The sequence below is a fragment of the Paramisgurnus dabryanus genome, chromosome 6, assembly GCF_030506205.2.
Source record: "Paramisgurnus dabryanus chromosome 6, PD_genome_1.1, whole genome shotgun sequence".
NCBI classification, from domain to species: Eukaryota; Metazoa; Chordata; class Actinopteri; order Cypriniformes; family Cobitidae; genus Paramisgurnus; species Paramisgurnus dabryanus.
The window spans coordinates 38,358,490-38,376,386 of NC_133342.1; the positions used below are offsets into that span (position 1 = coordinate 38,358,490).

At 36.1% G+C, this 17,897-nt stretch overlaps 1 protein-coding gene across 3 annotated transcripts in view; it reads right to left on the reverse strand.

The window, feature by feature from the left end:
• Positions 1-17,897, reverse strand: part of pde1cb (phosphodiesterase 1C, calmodulin-dependent b) — a 121,955-nt gene that overhangs the window by 44,083 nt on the left and 59,975 nt on the right. Inside the window, exon 2 of one of the 3 annotated variants that reach the window (XM_065276707.1) lies at positions 10,697-10,723. The exons of the other annotated variants lie outside the window; for them this stretch is intronic. Within the exon in view, the coding sequence (XP_065132779.1) occupies positions 10,697-10,723 (27 nt within the window). The remainder of the gene's footprint in view (positions 1-10,696; positions 10,724-17,897) is intronic. 3 annotated transcript variants of the gene reach the window in all.

Below are 17,897 nucleotides of genomic sequence, written 5' to 3' on the forward strand. Positions count from 1 at the left end.
TTTATGAGGAATCATTTTACAAATCTATATACTGCCTTTCATTTTAATTTAAAAAAGATAAAAATGCACCATCAGTTTTGTTTTCGTTCATCACTTGAAAGACAGTTTTGGTCAATTTATCACAAAGTTGTTTCTGTGCGCTGTTTGTGAAAGAAAATAAAAGTTAACCATTTTTTGACATGATCTGGCCACCTCCCAACCCATCCACACACACATAGATGATTCGACTCGATCATAGTCGACTATAGGCAAGATTCAACAATTCTGATTCAAATATGTAAATCCTTAGTCAGGGACAACCTTAGCAAACTACTTGAATGGGGAAAAACAGATAACTCTATAATCACATGCTAAAATCACAATTTCATATTTCTGATCAACAATTCAATCTTACTGTACCATAATGTTTCTTTCTTAAGCTCAAATTGTATTAAAAACACCTTTATTCAAAGTCATTCCAGTACTGCGCATGCGCACAGGTTAACCGCACCTCAGTATTTATCAAATGATGATTGGTTGTTTTAACTGGAAGGCAAGACTTCACCAGAGCAACCATTTTATTCATCTACATTTGTGCATTTAGAAGATGCTTTTGTACAAAGCGATTTACAATTCAATCCATAAAATGTATTTTTGTTCTCTCATTTGTAAGTCGCTTTGAATAAAAGCGTCTGCTGAATGAATAAACGTAATAACCCCTTGGGGATCGAACCCATGACCTTTGCATTGCTAACGTCATGCGTCATCAGCTGAGCTACAGGAACACTACAACAACAAACAAACAAACATACCAAATATAGCATTTTCTCCAATCAGAAAATGTGGAAAACAGCACAGGAGTCTCAAGAGATTGCTTGCCTGTATAAATCAACACATACTTGTATTGTTTTATTAAATGCATTGCCAAAAAAACCTTTTTGTGTTCCACGGAAGAAACAAAATCTAAGACGAACGATAGGAAGACAGTGATGACAGAACTTCTTTTTCATTATACACTCCTTTAAAAGTGATCCACATTAGCCAGCGGCACACACACGGTCAAAAGCACACGTCAGGTTGAATAATTTATAGTTCCACCTCAGTGGGTTCAATATCAATGCTGTTAGTTGTAAATCGGTCACACTGGAGAGACTAATGAACGCTATGACAGATTAGTAATGCCTGACATGAATGTTCATCTCTGCTTCATTAAACTCAGAAGTGTTGCTCAGTGGTAAATACAGCCATCAGCTGTGTAAATCTGACTCTATGAAATCTACCATACTGTATGACTGTGAGTTTATGGGCTGGTTTGATCTATAGTGCCACAGCAGACGATATGGAGCCCTGAAATGATTAGTGAAAAAAGCCTGGCCTGCTTTCTTGTTTTCCCATTGTTAATACAGAGGGGAAAACTACATTAACAAATGGCAACATAAAACACCCTTGTAGTCGAAACTTTAACCGAAAAACAATATGTTTTTCTTTTTAATATCTTATAATAAAAGGCAATTTATATGTCATTTTGCACGTTCACATTTTAAAAGTAGATGCAATTAGATTAATGATTTATAATGTTATAATGATTACACTAGTTTGACACATTTAGTCACAATTAATGAAATCAGGCAAGCAGGTGATATAAATATAAAGCTGTACATATAGCTATATTTTATTAATGTTTACACTGCATTTAATCAATTATTTTACTTATAGATAAATTAAAGCCATTCTTATACCTACCCTACCCAACATATTCCTTTATTCTAAATAAACACTTGTTAGGAACTTTATTTCCACTTCTCAAACATTTTCTTCATGTAAAATAATGTATTTTCAATGTGATAAGCTGTATTGTCATTAATTCCTGACCCTATCATTGCTGCTGCAGCAACCTCAAATATCACAACAAAGCACAATGCTTTAAATAATATATTGTTGCATCATGTCAGCAATTTGACATGCATGACAAATTCGTCAAAGGTTATCCTGTTTGCCTATAACAGCACCAGACAAAAGCACAAGCCCTAAAATACTGTACGTGGGATTTGCGACGAGACCAAAGATAAAATCACACTGCTTTGTTTAGCAAATTAGATATTATAATACAACGCAACATTATAAAATACAACGTTTTACCTTACGATGACCTTGCGGAGTGAAAGCTCCTCTTGAACTTAAAAGTCTGTAGATTTTTGCGTGTGAAGTTTTTCTCAAACGCGAGCTGAATGAGCTGATGAATGACGATGAAAAAACCGCTAAAATTTGATTTTAAAACTGCACTGCACGCGATGCTCAGCTGTTACAATACTGTTTATTTACTGTATAACCATCTTATATCAATTATATCTACTATATAGTATGCCACAACCAAACTGCATATTCTAATTTTAATAAACAGAACTACGTCTAAAACAAACACATTAAATGCTGCTGGAGACTTGCCATTGGCTGTTGTATTTGCATGAATAAATAATGAGGTGAGTCTAAGAAAGGATAAGGGGCTATTTTGGGCATGTTTTACTATAAAAAAGTTTTAATTTAATATGTGTTGGGTTATTACGTTTATGTAATACTAAATTGCATTGTTTCTGATATATATTTTAAAGATGCATTTTTTTTAGTTACCGTCATAGAGAACAGTAGTACTTTTCCTGTGAGTTAAATACTGCTGAAAAGACCTCCAAGGTTTGAATAAGCTAATCAGACGTTAGTGGGCAGGAGCTGTAAACGCTAGCGCTTGCATAAAGAAGACGTTTTTTGTGTAAAGAGACTCCGTTATTTTAAGGTTGGCTGGACATTTTTGGGGGGGCACAAGGAAAATCTGGGGGGGCAATGCCCCCCCCCCAGCCCCCCTGTAGACCCGGCCCTGGTTCAAATAACTTAGCATTTTGGGTTGAAACAACCTAATATAGGTTGAGATCCATTTTTGAAAACATTTGTGTAATATGCATTGAGCTGAGTAATCCCAATTCTGTATCCTATGATGGATCACATGGCACCTGACCTTGACATTCAGTATGTGTGTCACAGGGAAAGCAATATCCTCACATTTCCTTGATTTTTTACTTGATGGGATGGCAAAATCTTGAAAGTGATGTAATCTTTTGTAATTTTTATGATTAAATATGTTATAGATATATAAAGCAATGGCACTTCAGGCGACACGAGCACCCGTCATGTGGTTCTTTTAAGTCTGTTGTTCCCCTTTCTTTCTAATTCTAGTGCAGTACACTGACAGCTAACCCATGAAAAGGAAAACTCACATAAGAAATCTCTTCGATATCTCTATTATTTCTTCTAGACATTAAGGAGGACAGCAAATGTAAAAGTCTCGTGTATCTCAGATATATCTGAAAAATGTCTTCATTTGAGTTTAAGACAACAATCTCACAAACTGAGCTTAGATCTGCCAAGTCTGCAATAAAAAGTCTTCAAGATTTCAATATGATAAACAAAACATTCTTTCCTCGTTCGTTTCTGTCAAATATCCTGAAATATGAAAAAGCAACCATATAATACAATATAAGTAATTCATCTTTCGAATTGATTTTCCCCTAAAAGTGTACTTTGAGTGCAAATGCAACGTAATTATATGACGTCACAAACACTATATGCTATGCAGGAAGCTAAGAATTGATTCTGAATCGAACCGGGACACAAAGAATTGATTCTAAACTGAATCGGGACGCTAAGAATCAATTCTGAATAGAACCAGGACACAAAGAGTCAATTCTGAATCGAATCGAGACGCTAAGAAACGATTCTGAATCGAATCGGGACGCTAAGAATAAATTTTGAATCGAATCGGGACCATAATAAAGGATTCTGAATTGAACCGAGATATTAAGAACCGATTCTGAATTAATCATGACCCTAAGAATCTATTCTGAATCGAATTGGGATGCAAAGAATGGATTCTGAATCAAATTGGGCGCTTAGAATGAAATCTGAATCGGGGTGCTAAAAATGGATACTGAATCAAATCAGGACCTTAAGAATCGATTCTCAATTAAATCGGGACGCTTAGAATCGATTGTAAATCATAGTGAGACGCAAAGAATCGATTCTAAATCAATTCGGGATGCTGAGAACCAATTCCAAATCTAATGGAGACGCTAAGAATTGATTTTGAATGGAATCAAAACTCTGAGAATACATTTTGAATCGAATCGGGACCATAATAAAGGATTCTGAATTGAATCGAGATATTAAGAACCAATTCTGAATCAAATGGATGCGCTAAGAATGGATTCTGAATCGAATTAGGATGCAAAGAATGGATTCTGAATCAAATTGGGCGCTAAGAATGAATTCTGAATCGGGATGCTAAAAAAGGATACTGAATCAAATCGGGACCTTTAGAATCGATTCTCAATTAAATCGGGACGCTTAGAATCGATTCTAAATCATAGTGAGACGCAAAGAATCGATTCTAAATCAAATCGGGATGCTGAGAACCAATTCTGAATCTAATGGAAACGCTAAGAATTTATTTTGAATGGAATCAAAACTCTGAGAATAAATGTTGAATCAAATTGGGACAATAATAAAGGATTCTGAATTGAACAGAGATATTAAAAACCGATTCTGAATTAATCATGACCCTAAGAATCTATTCTGAATCGAATTGGGATGCAAAGAATGGATTCTGAATCAAATTGGGCGCTAAGAATGAAATCTGAATCGGGGTGCTAAAAATGGATACTAAATCAAATCAGGACCTTTAGAATCGATTCTCAATTAAATCGGGACGCTTAGAATCGATTGTAAATCATAGTGAGACGCAAAGAATCGATTATAAATCAAATCGGGATGCTGATAACCAATTCCAAATCTAATGGAGACGCTAAGAATTGATTTTGAATGGAATCAAAACTCTGAGAATAAATTTTGAATCGAATCGGGACCATAATAAAGGATTCTGAATTGAATCGAGATATTAAGAACCAATTCTGAATCAAATGGAGGCGCTAAGAATGGATTCTGAATCGAATAAGGATGCAAAGAATGGATTCTGAATCAAATTGGGCGCTAAGAATGAATTCTGAATCGGGATGCTAAAAAAGGATACTGAATCAAATCGGGACCTTTAGAATCGATTCTCAATTAAATCGGGACGCTTAGAATCGATTCTAAATCATAGTGAGACGCAAAGAATCGATTCTAAATCAAATCGGGATGCTGAGAACCAATTCTGAATCTAATGGAGACGCAAAGAATTTATTTTGAATGGAATCAAAACTCTGAGAATAAATGTTGAATCAAATTGGGACAATAATAAAGGATTCTGAATTGAACAGAGATATTAAAAACCGATTCTGAATTTAATCGTGACGCTAAGAATCTATTCTGAATTGAATTGGGATGCAAAGAATGTATTCTGAATCGGAGCGCTAAGAATGGATACTGAATCAAATCGGGACCTTAAGAATCGATTCTCAATTAAATCGGGACGCTTAGAATCGATTGTAAATCATAGTGAGACGCAAAGAATCGATTCTAAATCAAATCGGGATGCTGATAACCAATTCCAAATCTAATGGAGACGCTAAGAATTGATTTTGAATGGAATCAAAACTCTGAGAATAAATTTTGAATCGAATCGGGACCATAATAAAGGATTCTGAATTGAATCGAGATATTAAGAACCAATTCTGAATCAAATGGAGGCGCTAAGAATGGATTCTGAATCGAATAAGGATGCAAAGAATGGATTCTGAATCAAATTGGGCGCTAAGAATGAATTCTGAATCGGGATGCTAAAAAAGGATACTGAATCAAATCGGGACCTTTAGAATCGATTCTCAATTAAATCGGGACGCTTAGAATCGATTCTAAATCATAGTGAGACGCAAAGAATCGATTCTAAATCAAATCGGGATGCTGAGAACCAATTCTGAATCTAATGCAGACGCAAAGAATTTATTTTGAATGGAATCAAAACTCTGAGAATAAATGTTGAATCAAATTGGGACAATAATAAAGGATTCTGAATTGAACAGAGATATTAAAAACCGATTCTGAATTTAATCGTGACGCTAAGAATCTATTCTGAATTGAATTGGGATGCAAAGAATGTATTCTGAATCGGAGCGCTAAGAATGGATACTGAATCAAATCGGGACCTTAAGAATCGATTCTCAATTAAATCGGGACGCTTAGAATCGATTGTAAATCATAGTGAGATGCAAAGAATCGATTCTAAATCAAATCAGGATGCTGCCGATTCTGAATCTAATGGAGATGCTAGGAATTGATTTTGAATGGAATCAAAACTCTGAGAATCAATTTTTAATCGAATCGGGACCATAATAAAGGATTCTGATTTGAATCGAGATATTAAGAACCGATTCTGAATTGAATCGTGACGCTAAGAATTGATTCTGAATCTAATTGGGATGCAAAGAATGGATTCTGAATCAAATCTAGGCAATAAGAATCGATTCTGAATTAAATCGGGATGCTGAGAACCTATTCTGAATCTAATGGAGATCCTAAGAATTGATTTTGAATTGAATCAGAACTCTGAGAATCAATTTTGAATCTAATCAGGAGGCTAAGAATCGATTCTAAACTAAATCGGGACTCTAAGAATCGATTCTAAATCAAATCAGGACGCTAAGAATCGATTCTAAACTAAATCGGGACTCTAAGAATCGATTCTAAATCAAATCATGATTGTCCAAACGATTCCCACCCCTACTTTCTACTATGTTTAGAGAGAAATCAATCAGTTTTCCGTCTCTTTCACACAAACGCACACAAACAGAGTTCTTAGACTCACTCTCATCATGAATGTTGAAGTCGAGTGGCTCATTGTTGGCTTGTGTGAAGTGTGTGTCATGTCTGGTGTCATTTACATGCAGGTGTTCAGACTGAATTAGCTCAACGCTCTTCTCTTTACCTTCTTTAACTGTTTGCCGTCACCACTTCAGTATTCTACACTCATTAGTTCTGCATTTATTATCATTCTGGATACACAGTCCATGTTTACTCAAAGCAATGACCTCCAGGTGCGAGAACTGTGGATACAGCTTACATTATTAACATAAAGTGTCAAACAAATAGATTCTCAAGACCTCAAAGGTTCCACAACCCCAAGAAGAACCACTGAGCAGCTTAAAAAGTCTCAAACGTTATACTCACAGAGCATTAACATATATTTTTACCCCTCCTCTGAGATGGCGTTGAGATTGTTTTTGTAGTAACAAAAAGTAAGGCCCTGTTGATATCTGGTATTAAGATGCGTTTTTTGTTGATCAGATCACAAGTGGACAAGAGAGACACATACATGTTCACACCTGGTGTTTTAATCCGTATCTTTTGTCCACTTTGTACGCTTCTGTTTTGATTACTTTAAGGGGTTGGTTGGTTATCATGGTTGAAAACACCTTTCTGGATCTACACGCAAAAAACTGTGAGTAAATAACGCGATATTTGTCAGCTCTGTCAAGGGTTTGTTTGCTAAAGATGCTGTCAAAGTTTGGGATGGAAATGTTACCAGGGCTCGGAGAAAATCACTTTGTTACTTTCGTCCCACGCTACTTTTGCCCCGGTTCTCCCCTACTCATAGGATTTAACTTTGTGTCATGCAAAATTTTTCGCTTTTGACTTTGAGACGAATAGTGCGCATTTTCACAGCAATCACATCGCCCCTAAAGCGTTTGCATCAATTTGCGTCTTTGCATTGACTTTGTATGTGTCTACTTGCACAAATTGTTGAATTCACGTTTGGTGTGTACGCCCCATTCGTTTTGGGACAAAACACTAAATGTGTGTCCCAAAATACTAACATATCTGTGTTATCATTGAAATAACAAATTGTTCTTTAAACCTTTTTATAACTCAAAATCAACATAAAATGACACATGATGTGTTAAAGGGGTTGTTTAATGATATTTCATGCATTCTGACTTATTAACACAGTTCAAGAGTTGTTTCATCATGCTAAACATAGGCAAAGGGTTAAAAAAGCATTACAGAGTATGAATGCACAATCCGCGGGAGATGAATGAAGGCATGAATGAAGAAATGCGTTTTTGGATGTGTGATTCTGTCAAACATATAACATAATTCGGCCCGCAGAATTTTTTTTATTTACTTAGTTGTATATTGGTTTGATTATTGATGTAAATGTTTACGGGGCCACTTATGTGTAGCGTCTAAAAGCGTGTGTTAAACGCGTGTCAACTTGCTGTTTTGTTCTTTCAAAAGTGCGTGAGAGGTTTCGCGTCTTTCGTTGCTATGCAATCATGAGACGCGCTTTCTGTGACAGTGAGAATTGTGGAATGCGTGATCAGATTTTTCATCTGCACCTCACGTCAATCATATCATTGCCACAATGCGATCAGCTGGTCAGGACAGAGAAGAGCTTTAACCCGGGCTTAGTCAGCTGTTACTCAGCTGCGGAGGATTTCATTAGTTCTAGACAAGTAACAGCTTACATTGACAACACAAGCGAATATTAGGAGAACGTGCAAAAGATAAAAGATGGCTATGTATGCAACTCACTCATCTTAATATGAGTGTATAATAAGTATATCATCATCATGTTGCTTGCTATGCAGTTACACATAGAGCAGTAATATTATTTTTATACAGAGATGGTACATAACATAACCAATTCAATACTGTGACTTAAAACAATCCAAAATAAATCAAAACAGAAAAAAAAATTGGTGGCAAAAATTTAGGCTAATAGTTCATAAATGTATTCAGGAATTGAAGGCTTTAGAAGAAAAAGTTGAAGAGAAGGTTAAGAAAAGATTAACCTACTGTTATAAAATAATGGAAAAAAGTATGTTATTTAGTGGAGAACTTTGCAGCAGTATTTTATTTATTATTCTTTGTTATTTTATATATTATATTTTAATAAAAAGTGTTTAAAAAAGTGTAAACAAATTGTTAAAAAAAGTTTATAGTAATAAACAACCTGCAGTTTAATGTTTGCATTTTTACCCTTACTGTACCGAAAATGAACCGAACCGTGGCTTCAAAACCGAGGTACGCACCGAACCGTGATTTTTGCGTACTGTTGTAATGTATATACCGGTAGTTTGTTTATTCGTGGTAGCAGCAGAATTTTGCGTGTTTGTTTGTTTAACACTGGATTTCTCAACATGGTTATGAGTTTCTTGCGGTAAGTAAGACTTTTGTGTTATTTTAGAAATAGGCACATATTATATAAATGACACGAACATGTGGTAAATCTGTGACTCGTACTCGCTCCTCCCGCAGCTCGTAACTCCTCCTTCTTCATTTCTTATACCTTATCGGAAAGAATCGGTAACGCTGATCTGTCTTTAAAAATCGAATTAAACTAAAGACTCTTCGGAGATATAAAGGATGTCATACTACTCAATAGGTACTCCAGATTAACATCAGAAATGCAGAAACAGCGTGTGTTATGGCAGCTTTAAATAGCATAACACAAAAAAGTCAAAAATAAACACATCCTTTCTTAAAGTGTTTGACATTTAGCATTTTTTACTTTTGAATTTGTATGCCTTCGAGGTAGAGTGCAAAAAACTGAAAACAAGACTGAAACATGACACAGGCCATGTTTTTGCAAACAACAAAATGAATTACTAATAATAGCCGTCGTCTACTTTATCTTTTATTTCATTTCATGAATGCATGTGCTTGGAGTAACTAACACACACACACACACACATGTGTAGTTTCACACACGTGTTTGTAACCGTCCTGTTGTGTCTGTAATGACAGACTCCCAGAATGCTCTGCAGCCAATTAGCCTGCCATAATTACCCAGACTCCCATTGAGCTGTCAATCAAAGAGTATCTGCACAGGAAGTCCTCCCTCCCTCTGTTAACAGAGGAAAGTCTCCATCGAGCCCACACTACTCTAATATTAGACCAGGATTAACCATCTCTTTCTCACACAAGATATCTCTCAGTACTGGTTTTCCTGACATCTTTGATTCTCTATTATCCATCGCTCCACCTCTTACTCATAATTGCAGAGTGCTCAGCGCAGGCCGAAAAACACATTTGTTTCAACAGATGTTTCAACACCAATGCTGTGCTTGACTTCTCTTGTGTTGCCATGTAATTCTGATAAACACACTTAAATGTAAATACGTATGCAAATGAGCGAAAAAAGATGTTTGTATCTCGAGCATCACACTTTTTATGCCGAACAAATCCAACCTATATCAGGAAGAAATCAAAGCATACGGACATATTTAAACATTCTCTGTCTTATTGTGAAGTTTGAAATACGCTATAGAAACAAAAGCAAACTGGGTTGCGAACACCATTTCAGGTTGTTTCTGAGAGCTGGTTTTTAGTTGGCACAAGTTAGTTCGAGGTCAGCTGGTCTGTAAGTAATGCACGTAACCAAACTGTTTTGGAGCACCATTGACTTCCATTTTGTTTCCTACTGTGGAAGTCAATGGTGTCTGCTTCCTGCCTGATTACAAATATCTTCCTTCCTTCGTGCAACAAAATGAAACTTTTATAGGTTTTGAACTACATAAGGCTAGGTAAATTCATTTTTGGGTGAAGTCGATTAACTCTATGGATTTTACTTTGTGAAGATCACACTGAATACATTTCCGAATTCTACTACGTGACAAATGAATGAAAAGCAAATATTAAGCTTTTATAAAACTCTGATTTATTGTGTTTGAAGTGCTTTAGATGTCATAGACACACAGGACCTTCAGCATGCCGTAGATCTTCACTGTCTTACCTCTGTGAAGTTTTCTTGTACTTCCTCCTGCAATATAAAAAAACATCAAACTGCATCAGATTTGAATCACTTAACAGTAAGAACCAACAAGATATAAGTTGCAACACAGTGTAAGATTAAGTTAAAAATCTTTTTTTTGAGACAACAGTAAATCATGAGATGGGAAAGAGGATTTGGAAAGGGGTTGGACTGAAACCATCCCAAGCAATATTGTGCAATATGTCGACATGCAACCAACTTTGCTGATGAAGACAGCAGAAAAAAATTAGACTTAAAGGGATAGTTCGACCAAAAATGATATTAAAGCCATGATTTACTCACCCCCAAGCTGTCCGAGTTGCATATGTCCATCGTTTTTCAGACAAACACATTTTCGTATATTTTAGAAAATGTTTTAGATCTTTCAGTTGATTAAATGTAATGTTACGGGGTCCACCCATAGTCCGGTAGCGCCGCCATCTTAGTCGCGTCCGCATTCAGGATGAGAGCTTACGCAGCCTACGGAGGCTACTCTGCTGCTGCTCTGTGCCCCCGCCCTCCGAATTTGTCATACGTCAGTAAGAAAAGTGCGTACACTACGCTAATACTCTCTCCTGAATACAGAGGAGTCTAAGATGGCGGCGTTACCGGAAGGTATTTATTTTCGTTAATAAAGTTTTAAATATGGATATTTCTACAACAAAACGGTGCGGATTACCCTCAGAAGACCTTTGTTTATCATCCTGGAGCCGTTTGGATTTAATTTGTGAAAGATGGACGCACTTTTTTTGGACTTGAAGGTCGTGGACCCCATAACATTACATTTAATCAACTCAAAAGATCGAAAACATTTTCTAAAATATCCGAAAATGTGTTTGTCTGAAAAACGATAGACATATGCAACTCGGACAGCTTGGGGGTGAGTAAATAATGGGTTTAATATAATTTTTGGCCGAACTATCCCTTTAAGAAAATCTGTTTTACTCTTTCAGATGAAATTATCAAAGAGTAACCCTAACCGCTAGTGATTTTTTCCATGTGTCACCATCAAAGCAAAAAACTTAATCTGATGAGAAGCTGAAGTGCACAATAATGTCATAAAAATCGTTGATCTGTATTGGCGAAGTGATTGACTGTAGGTTTTAAAGGTGCAGTGTGTAAATTTTAGAAGGATCTTTAGACAGCAATGCAATATAAAATAGATAACTTTGTTTTCAGTGGTGTATAAAGACCTTAAAAAATGAACTGTATTGTTTTTATTACCTTAGAATGAGCAGTTTTTATCTACACACCACGGGTCCTCTTACATGGAAGCCACCATTTTGTGCCTTCGTGTTTCTACAGTAGCCCTAAACGGACAAACTTTTCTATAAAGAGTTTGTCACTACGTTGTCTCAGACGATGACATGTTTGTCCTGTGCGGCTATCATAGCTTCTCTACGTACTTCGAAAGAAAGGGGTGCAATACGCAACCTCACCACTAGATGCTGCTAAAATGTACACACTGCACCTTTAAATGCTTATATCTCCTAAATGTAATTTTTGACAATGTTTTAATGAATAAATATCCTTCTGGACAACACATTCATACAAAAACGACTAAATAAAACATTTCAACTGGACTTTAAAGCATCACTAGCTGTATTTCCATTAAAGATTTGCGCAAAAGTGTAACGTTAATTACTAAATGTAGAAAAAAAACTATTGATGACGTTTCCATTAATCGATGTTATGTGACTAAAGCGTAATTTTGTGTGTTTGACTTTACACGTTGCCGTCCAGACCGAAATGCGGATGACATCAAAGTACCATGAGAGTGACTCGAAAGCATTCAGAGCAGTCGACTCCCGTACAGCTCTTGCGGTATTTTGATGTGATGTGCTTGTCCATTCTTGTGACACCACATAAAGTTTACCACACATCTTCTGTCTTGTCCTTCAACCAAACAAACCACACCATATTTAAATGCACAATGAAATTTAAATTAAAAACTATAATTTTGGGGGGAACATTGTAGGTCTGCATAACAACCAATTGTTTGCAAAATAAAAGTTTTTTGTATAACAATCATATATGTGTGTGTATTGTGTTTAACAATTATGTATATATAAATACACAAGATTTTTTGTATATATTAAGTATTCATATTTATATATAATATAAATTATATTTAAATAAAAAAAATTATATATACACATGTAAATATTTCTTAAACATAAAAATATATGTGTGTGTGTGTGTGTGTGTGTTTGTATTAATTATTATTGTACACAATACACACACATATATGATGTAAACAAAAACTTTTATTCTGCAAACAATTTGTTGCGGTTAGTTGCTATGCAGCCCTAGAATAATGTGGTATTTATTACAAATGACTTTATAATTTTTTTTATTAATGTGCCTTCATAATCTTTGATCAAAAATGCTAATCTCCTCCCCTCCTCAAAACAATCAGTCCAATCACGAGCTATGGCACCTGGGCGGAGACCCAACTTCAAACGATCCACTCAGTTCTGGAAGGACGAATTCAAGCCCCCCTACATTTTTTTAATTATATATGGGGAAAATAAGACAATCGCTACACTGAAAAAAATTATTTATTCAATTTACTAAATTTTTTAAGGTAAGTGGTTGCAATCAATTTATTTAAGCTACATTTAAACAAAAGTTTTTTTTTAAATTAACTAATCTTTTTTGTTTAAATGTAGCTTAAATAAATTAATTGCAACCATTTACCTTAAAAGAATTGAGTAAATTTAATGAATCATTTCTTTCAGTGTACTTCTGTTTCATGGCGACTTTAACTCTTTCGCCGCCATTGACGAGATATCTCGTCAATCAAGAGAAAATGCTTCCCTGCCAATGACAAGATTTTCCGTCTTTCCGCAATACCGCTATTATCCTTCCGCAACTTTTTAAACCCGGAAGTATTGCCCTATGGCAAGCGGCTGCATGTCCGTGTCTGTTTTAAAGATCGCTCTGGATGGGATCTCTATGAAAAGTCTGTCACAAAAATTGAATTATCTCTGCTTTTTGCTTAAAATGTGGTGTTTTTGCAGAAACCTACCCATATTCAAAAGCTGATTACAAAAGAACCACTAAAGGTAGGATGAAACGTTTTTTTTTTGTTTGAAAGCAGAGGGTCTGTTCTTTCATTTTGGTATATTGTATGTTTAAATATTTAAAGAAGAACATTTTCTGGAAGACATTAAACTTTTGTGAAAATCATGAAAAACGCTGGCGCTGGCTGGCAACTTTTTAAAAAAATGCTGGAGGCAGTGCTTTAAGTGGGCCGGAACGCCCCGGTACTCAGTACCGCCACTTTTAAAAATAGCTCTTGAGCGTACCACCACCTCTCCGTGCGCCCAGAACGTGCTTTTAGCGTACCGGAACGCTCATTTGCACATCTGTTTAAAAATCAGAGGTTTAATTTAATCATTTGGCTGCGCTGCCGCTTTTCAGAGCGCCCTTAATGTACGCTTCCTAATTCGTCCCACCGCGAGCAGAGACTACATTACCCATACACCCTTGCGTTTACAAGTTAAGAGTGCATGCGTCTGTCAGTCAGTGTCAACGTGCTCTTGAGAGGTGTGTGTTTGTGTGTGAAACGCGCAACCATAGCTGCTCGGTTAAAATGAAAATACAATCAACACGTAATATGCCCTCCTTGTTTTAGTGTCACGGTCCTGTCAGACATCTGTGCTAGATGTAGGTCTGAGTGCATCTGACAGGACCGTGGCAGTATTATGTTCTGTGTGGGGTAGGGTTGCCACCTGTCCCGGTTTTACCGGGATTGTCCTTCTTTTTACTAACTTGTCCCGGGAAAATTATCAACTCTCCCGGGACACTGAATGTCCCGGTTTTCGAAAGCTATGTGAATATATTATTTAGCGCGCGCACGGCAGAGACGGAGACCTTGCGTCTGTGTGTGCCTCAATAAGCGCATGTAAGACAGAGAGCATCCTGATTGGCCTGTTTCGGTAAATCAACCAATCAATTGTCAGTGTGGGCGGGCTTTTATCTCTTCTCCCGAACCGAATTATCTAGAAACAGGAGCGCCGTCGGTGCCCCAAAAGAGAAAATATAAGACACATTTTACGCCAGACTACATCCCTGTGTATCCCTGTCTTAAAAGAGTTAAAAGTAATAACAATCTTGCATGCTGTACAGTTTGTAACAGTGACTTCAGCATTGCCCAGGGGGGTTAAAATGATTGTAAAATACATGTTGAGAGGTGAGTTCATCAAGTTTAATTTAATTTTTCAGGCCGGCTAGTTGCTATTTAGACCTGTTTAAATGGAATATAAATAAAACAGTTTACATTAATAGTATTAGGAGCTTATATAAATTGTAAAAGTGATTTACATATTTTAATATAATTAACAAATAATTGGGTAACACTTTACAATAAGGTTCATTAGTTAACATTAGTTTACTACATTAGTTAACATGAACTAATAATAAAATGCACTTATAAAGCGATTTTTTAAATCTTTGTTAATGTTAATAATACATAATTTAAATCTTGTTAACATAGTTAATGCACTGTGAATTAACATGAATAAACCATGAATAGCTGTATTTTTGTTAAGTAATGTTAACAAAGATTAACAAATACAGTAACACATGTACTGCTTATGGTTAGTTCATGTTAGTTAATACATTAACTAATGTTAACAAATAAGATTTGTAAAGTGTTGCCAATAATTGCATAGATCTATAGAAATATTATGCTATGGGGGGGGGGGGTTAGGGGGCTTGTGAGCAAACCAATTGGTTGGGTCATCGATATGTCCCGGTTTTTTATCAGACAAGGGTGGCAACCCTAGTGTGGGGGCATGTGGAATCACATGGTGTGTGTGGCTTCCACATGTTCCCGGTGTCTTGTTGCTGTCGTGATCTTGCCAGACCTTAGTATAGGTTCAGGTCTATGTTCTGAGGGCAAGGTCAGGGCAGCATTGTGTTTACATGGGAACACGTGTGTTTCACATCATATCTGTGTGACACGTGTTCCCAGTGTTTTGTGGCTGTCATGGTCTTGCCTGACTTTGGTTATTATCCAGAGGGCAACCCAGGTGAAAAAGTAGTACACTTCCATAATGTACTTAAAGTGCTTTATTTTCGCACACTAATTTTGTACTTAATATACTCAAAAGTCATCTTTAGTACTTCTTAAGATGTTCTTAAAATCATCTAAGTGTACTTCACTGTGCTATTTTGAGACAGCATGAATATGAACTAAAATACATTTTTAACATATTATCTCTGTATTAAAAAATGTATTTACTTAACACTTGAATTAAACTTGAACTCAACTTTCATACAAAGATGGGTTCAAGTTTACTAAAAGTGGTATCTAAATACATTTTTTAAATACATTTTTAGCACATTTTAGTTCATATTTATGGTGTCTCAAAATAGCACAGTGAAGTACACTTAGATGATTTTAAGAACATCTTAAGAAGTACTAAAGATGAATTTTTAGTATATTAAGTACAAAAATAGTGTGCGAAAATAAAGCACTTTAAGTACACTATGGAAGTGTACTACTTTTTCACCTGGGAAGACCAGGGCAGCATTGTGTTTATGTGGGAATACGTGTTGTTTCACATCATGTATGTGTGACACGTGTTCCCAGTGTCTTGTCACTTTTACCCTACTCCCTTACGTACTCGTGTCTTAAGTGATTAATTATGTTCACCTGTTCCCCATTGATGTGCTGTCCATATATTGCCCTCATGTTCTCTGTGTGGGGTGCGTGCGTTGTTTGAAGTTTAGTGTTTCATGTATCTCAAGTGCTTTATTGTTCCAGTTATTCCCGTGTTTGTGTTCCATCACAGTGTTTCGGTTATCTTCTGTTTTACCCCCTCGTGGGTGTTTCTGTTATTCCTTTTTGTAAATAAATCATAGTTATATTTTTATACATCTTTGCGTTTGGGTTCGTCTTTTACTTTCCACAATCCGGTGTTAAACCGTACGTGACATTTAGACTCTGAGTAGTAAAAGAACACCGTCAGAATCAGAGGACTCGCTGACATCCCACAAAGCCAGAATGATAGCTGCAGGTCAGACGCAAGCCTTGTAGGTACGTGATAATCTCCGCTGTCGCGGCTGTCAGTTTGTTTCCCCTCGACGCAACTTCAGATTTCCTCAGGCGATGTGCAGAAAACATTCTTGAAATTGTAATATACATTTAGTTTAATTGCTAAACTACAAGTAAACGAAATTTCAATGAATTTGAACGACGTGCACAGTAGTTTTACCACCCGCAAAATGGAAAACAATGGGACAAAATAAATGACTTTAGAGTTTCAAATGGCCAGTATTTTGTTATTCTTACCCCATAGACATGGTCTTGGTGTCATTTTAAAGTTTTTTTTCAAGCTCTTTCTATCTGAACAACTAGTTTTAGCATTTAACCATGCTGAAAATTGTACTCACATATCTACCTTTTGCACATTTTATTTATGTTCAAAAGCTCTTTCTACAGTAGATCTTTCTAATGGTATTTTTTCAAAATCCTTTTGCACATTTTATTTATGTTCAGTAGCTATTTCTAGCTCAAGCAAATCCACAAATTTATAAAATGATTTATTATTTTTTACAAGGTCGTCTGTTGACTGCTGAATATAAAACCCCTTCAATATAGGAGTCGAGTCAGCAAAAAAAAAAACAGAGTACCGGCACCTCTTTTGGGCCACTTAAAGCACTGGCTGGAGGTAAAAGAGTTAAAAAGAGATCATGTGACTTTCATGCTCGCCAGGTGACATGCAAATATGAAAAATAGTTTCCATTGCAGTGATTTTTTTTTTCCTTTACGAATTGCCTAAACAACACCTCGAAATTGGAAAGTTTGAAACCATAATTTCAAACCTGATTTTGCCAAGTGGTTGATGTCCTCAGGGCAATGTTATGTTGACCCTGGGACAACATTTCAATAGACCATTGTTTTTCACTTATTTACTTTTGATTTTAGGGTTCGGTTATGGTTAGGTTTGGGGTGGGTTTAGGTTTGATTTACAAAAATGTTGTCCTTGGTTCAACACAATATGTTGCCCTGAGCACATCTGTCACTTGGCAAAATTAGGTCGAGCCAATCTGAAGAGTGATGGAAACACAGCAACAGCCTCTAGTATGCTTTTAACGGCTTGTTGCTAACAGCCCATACAGTACGTATTGTACATTTGCCCTATAGACTGTTAATAACAGTAAATTGACA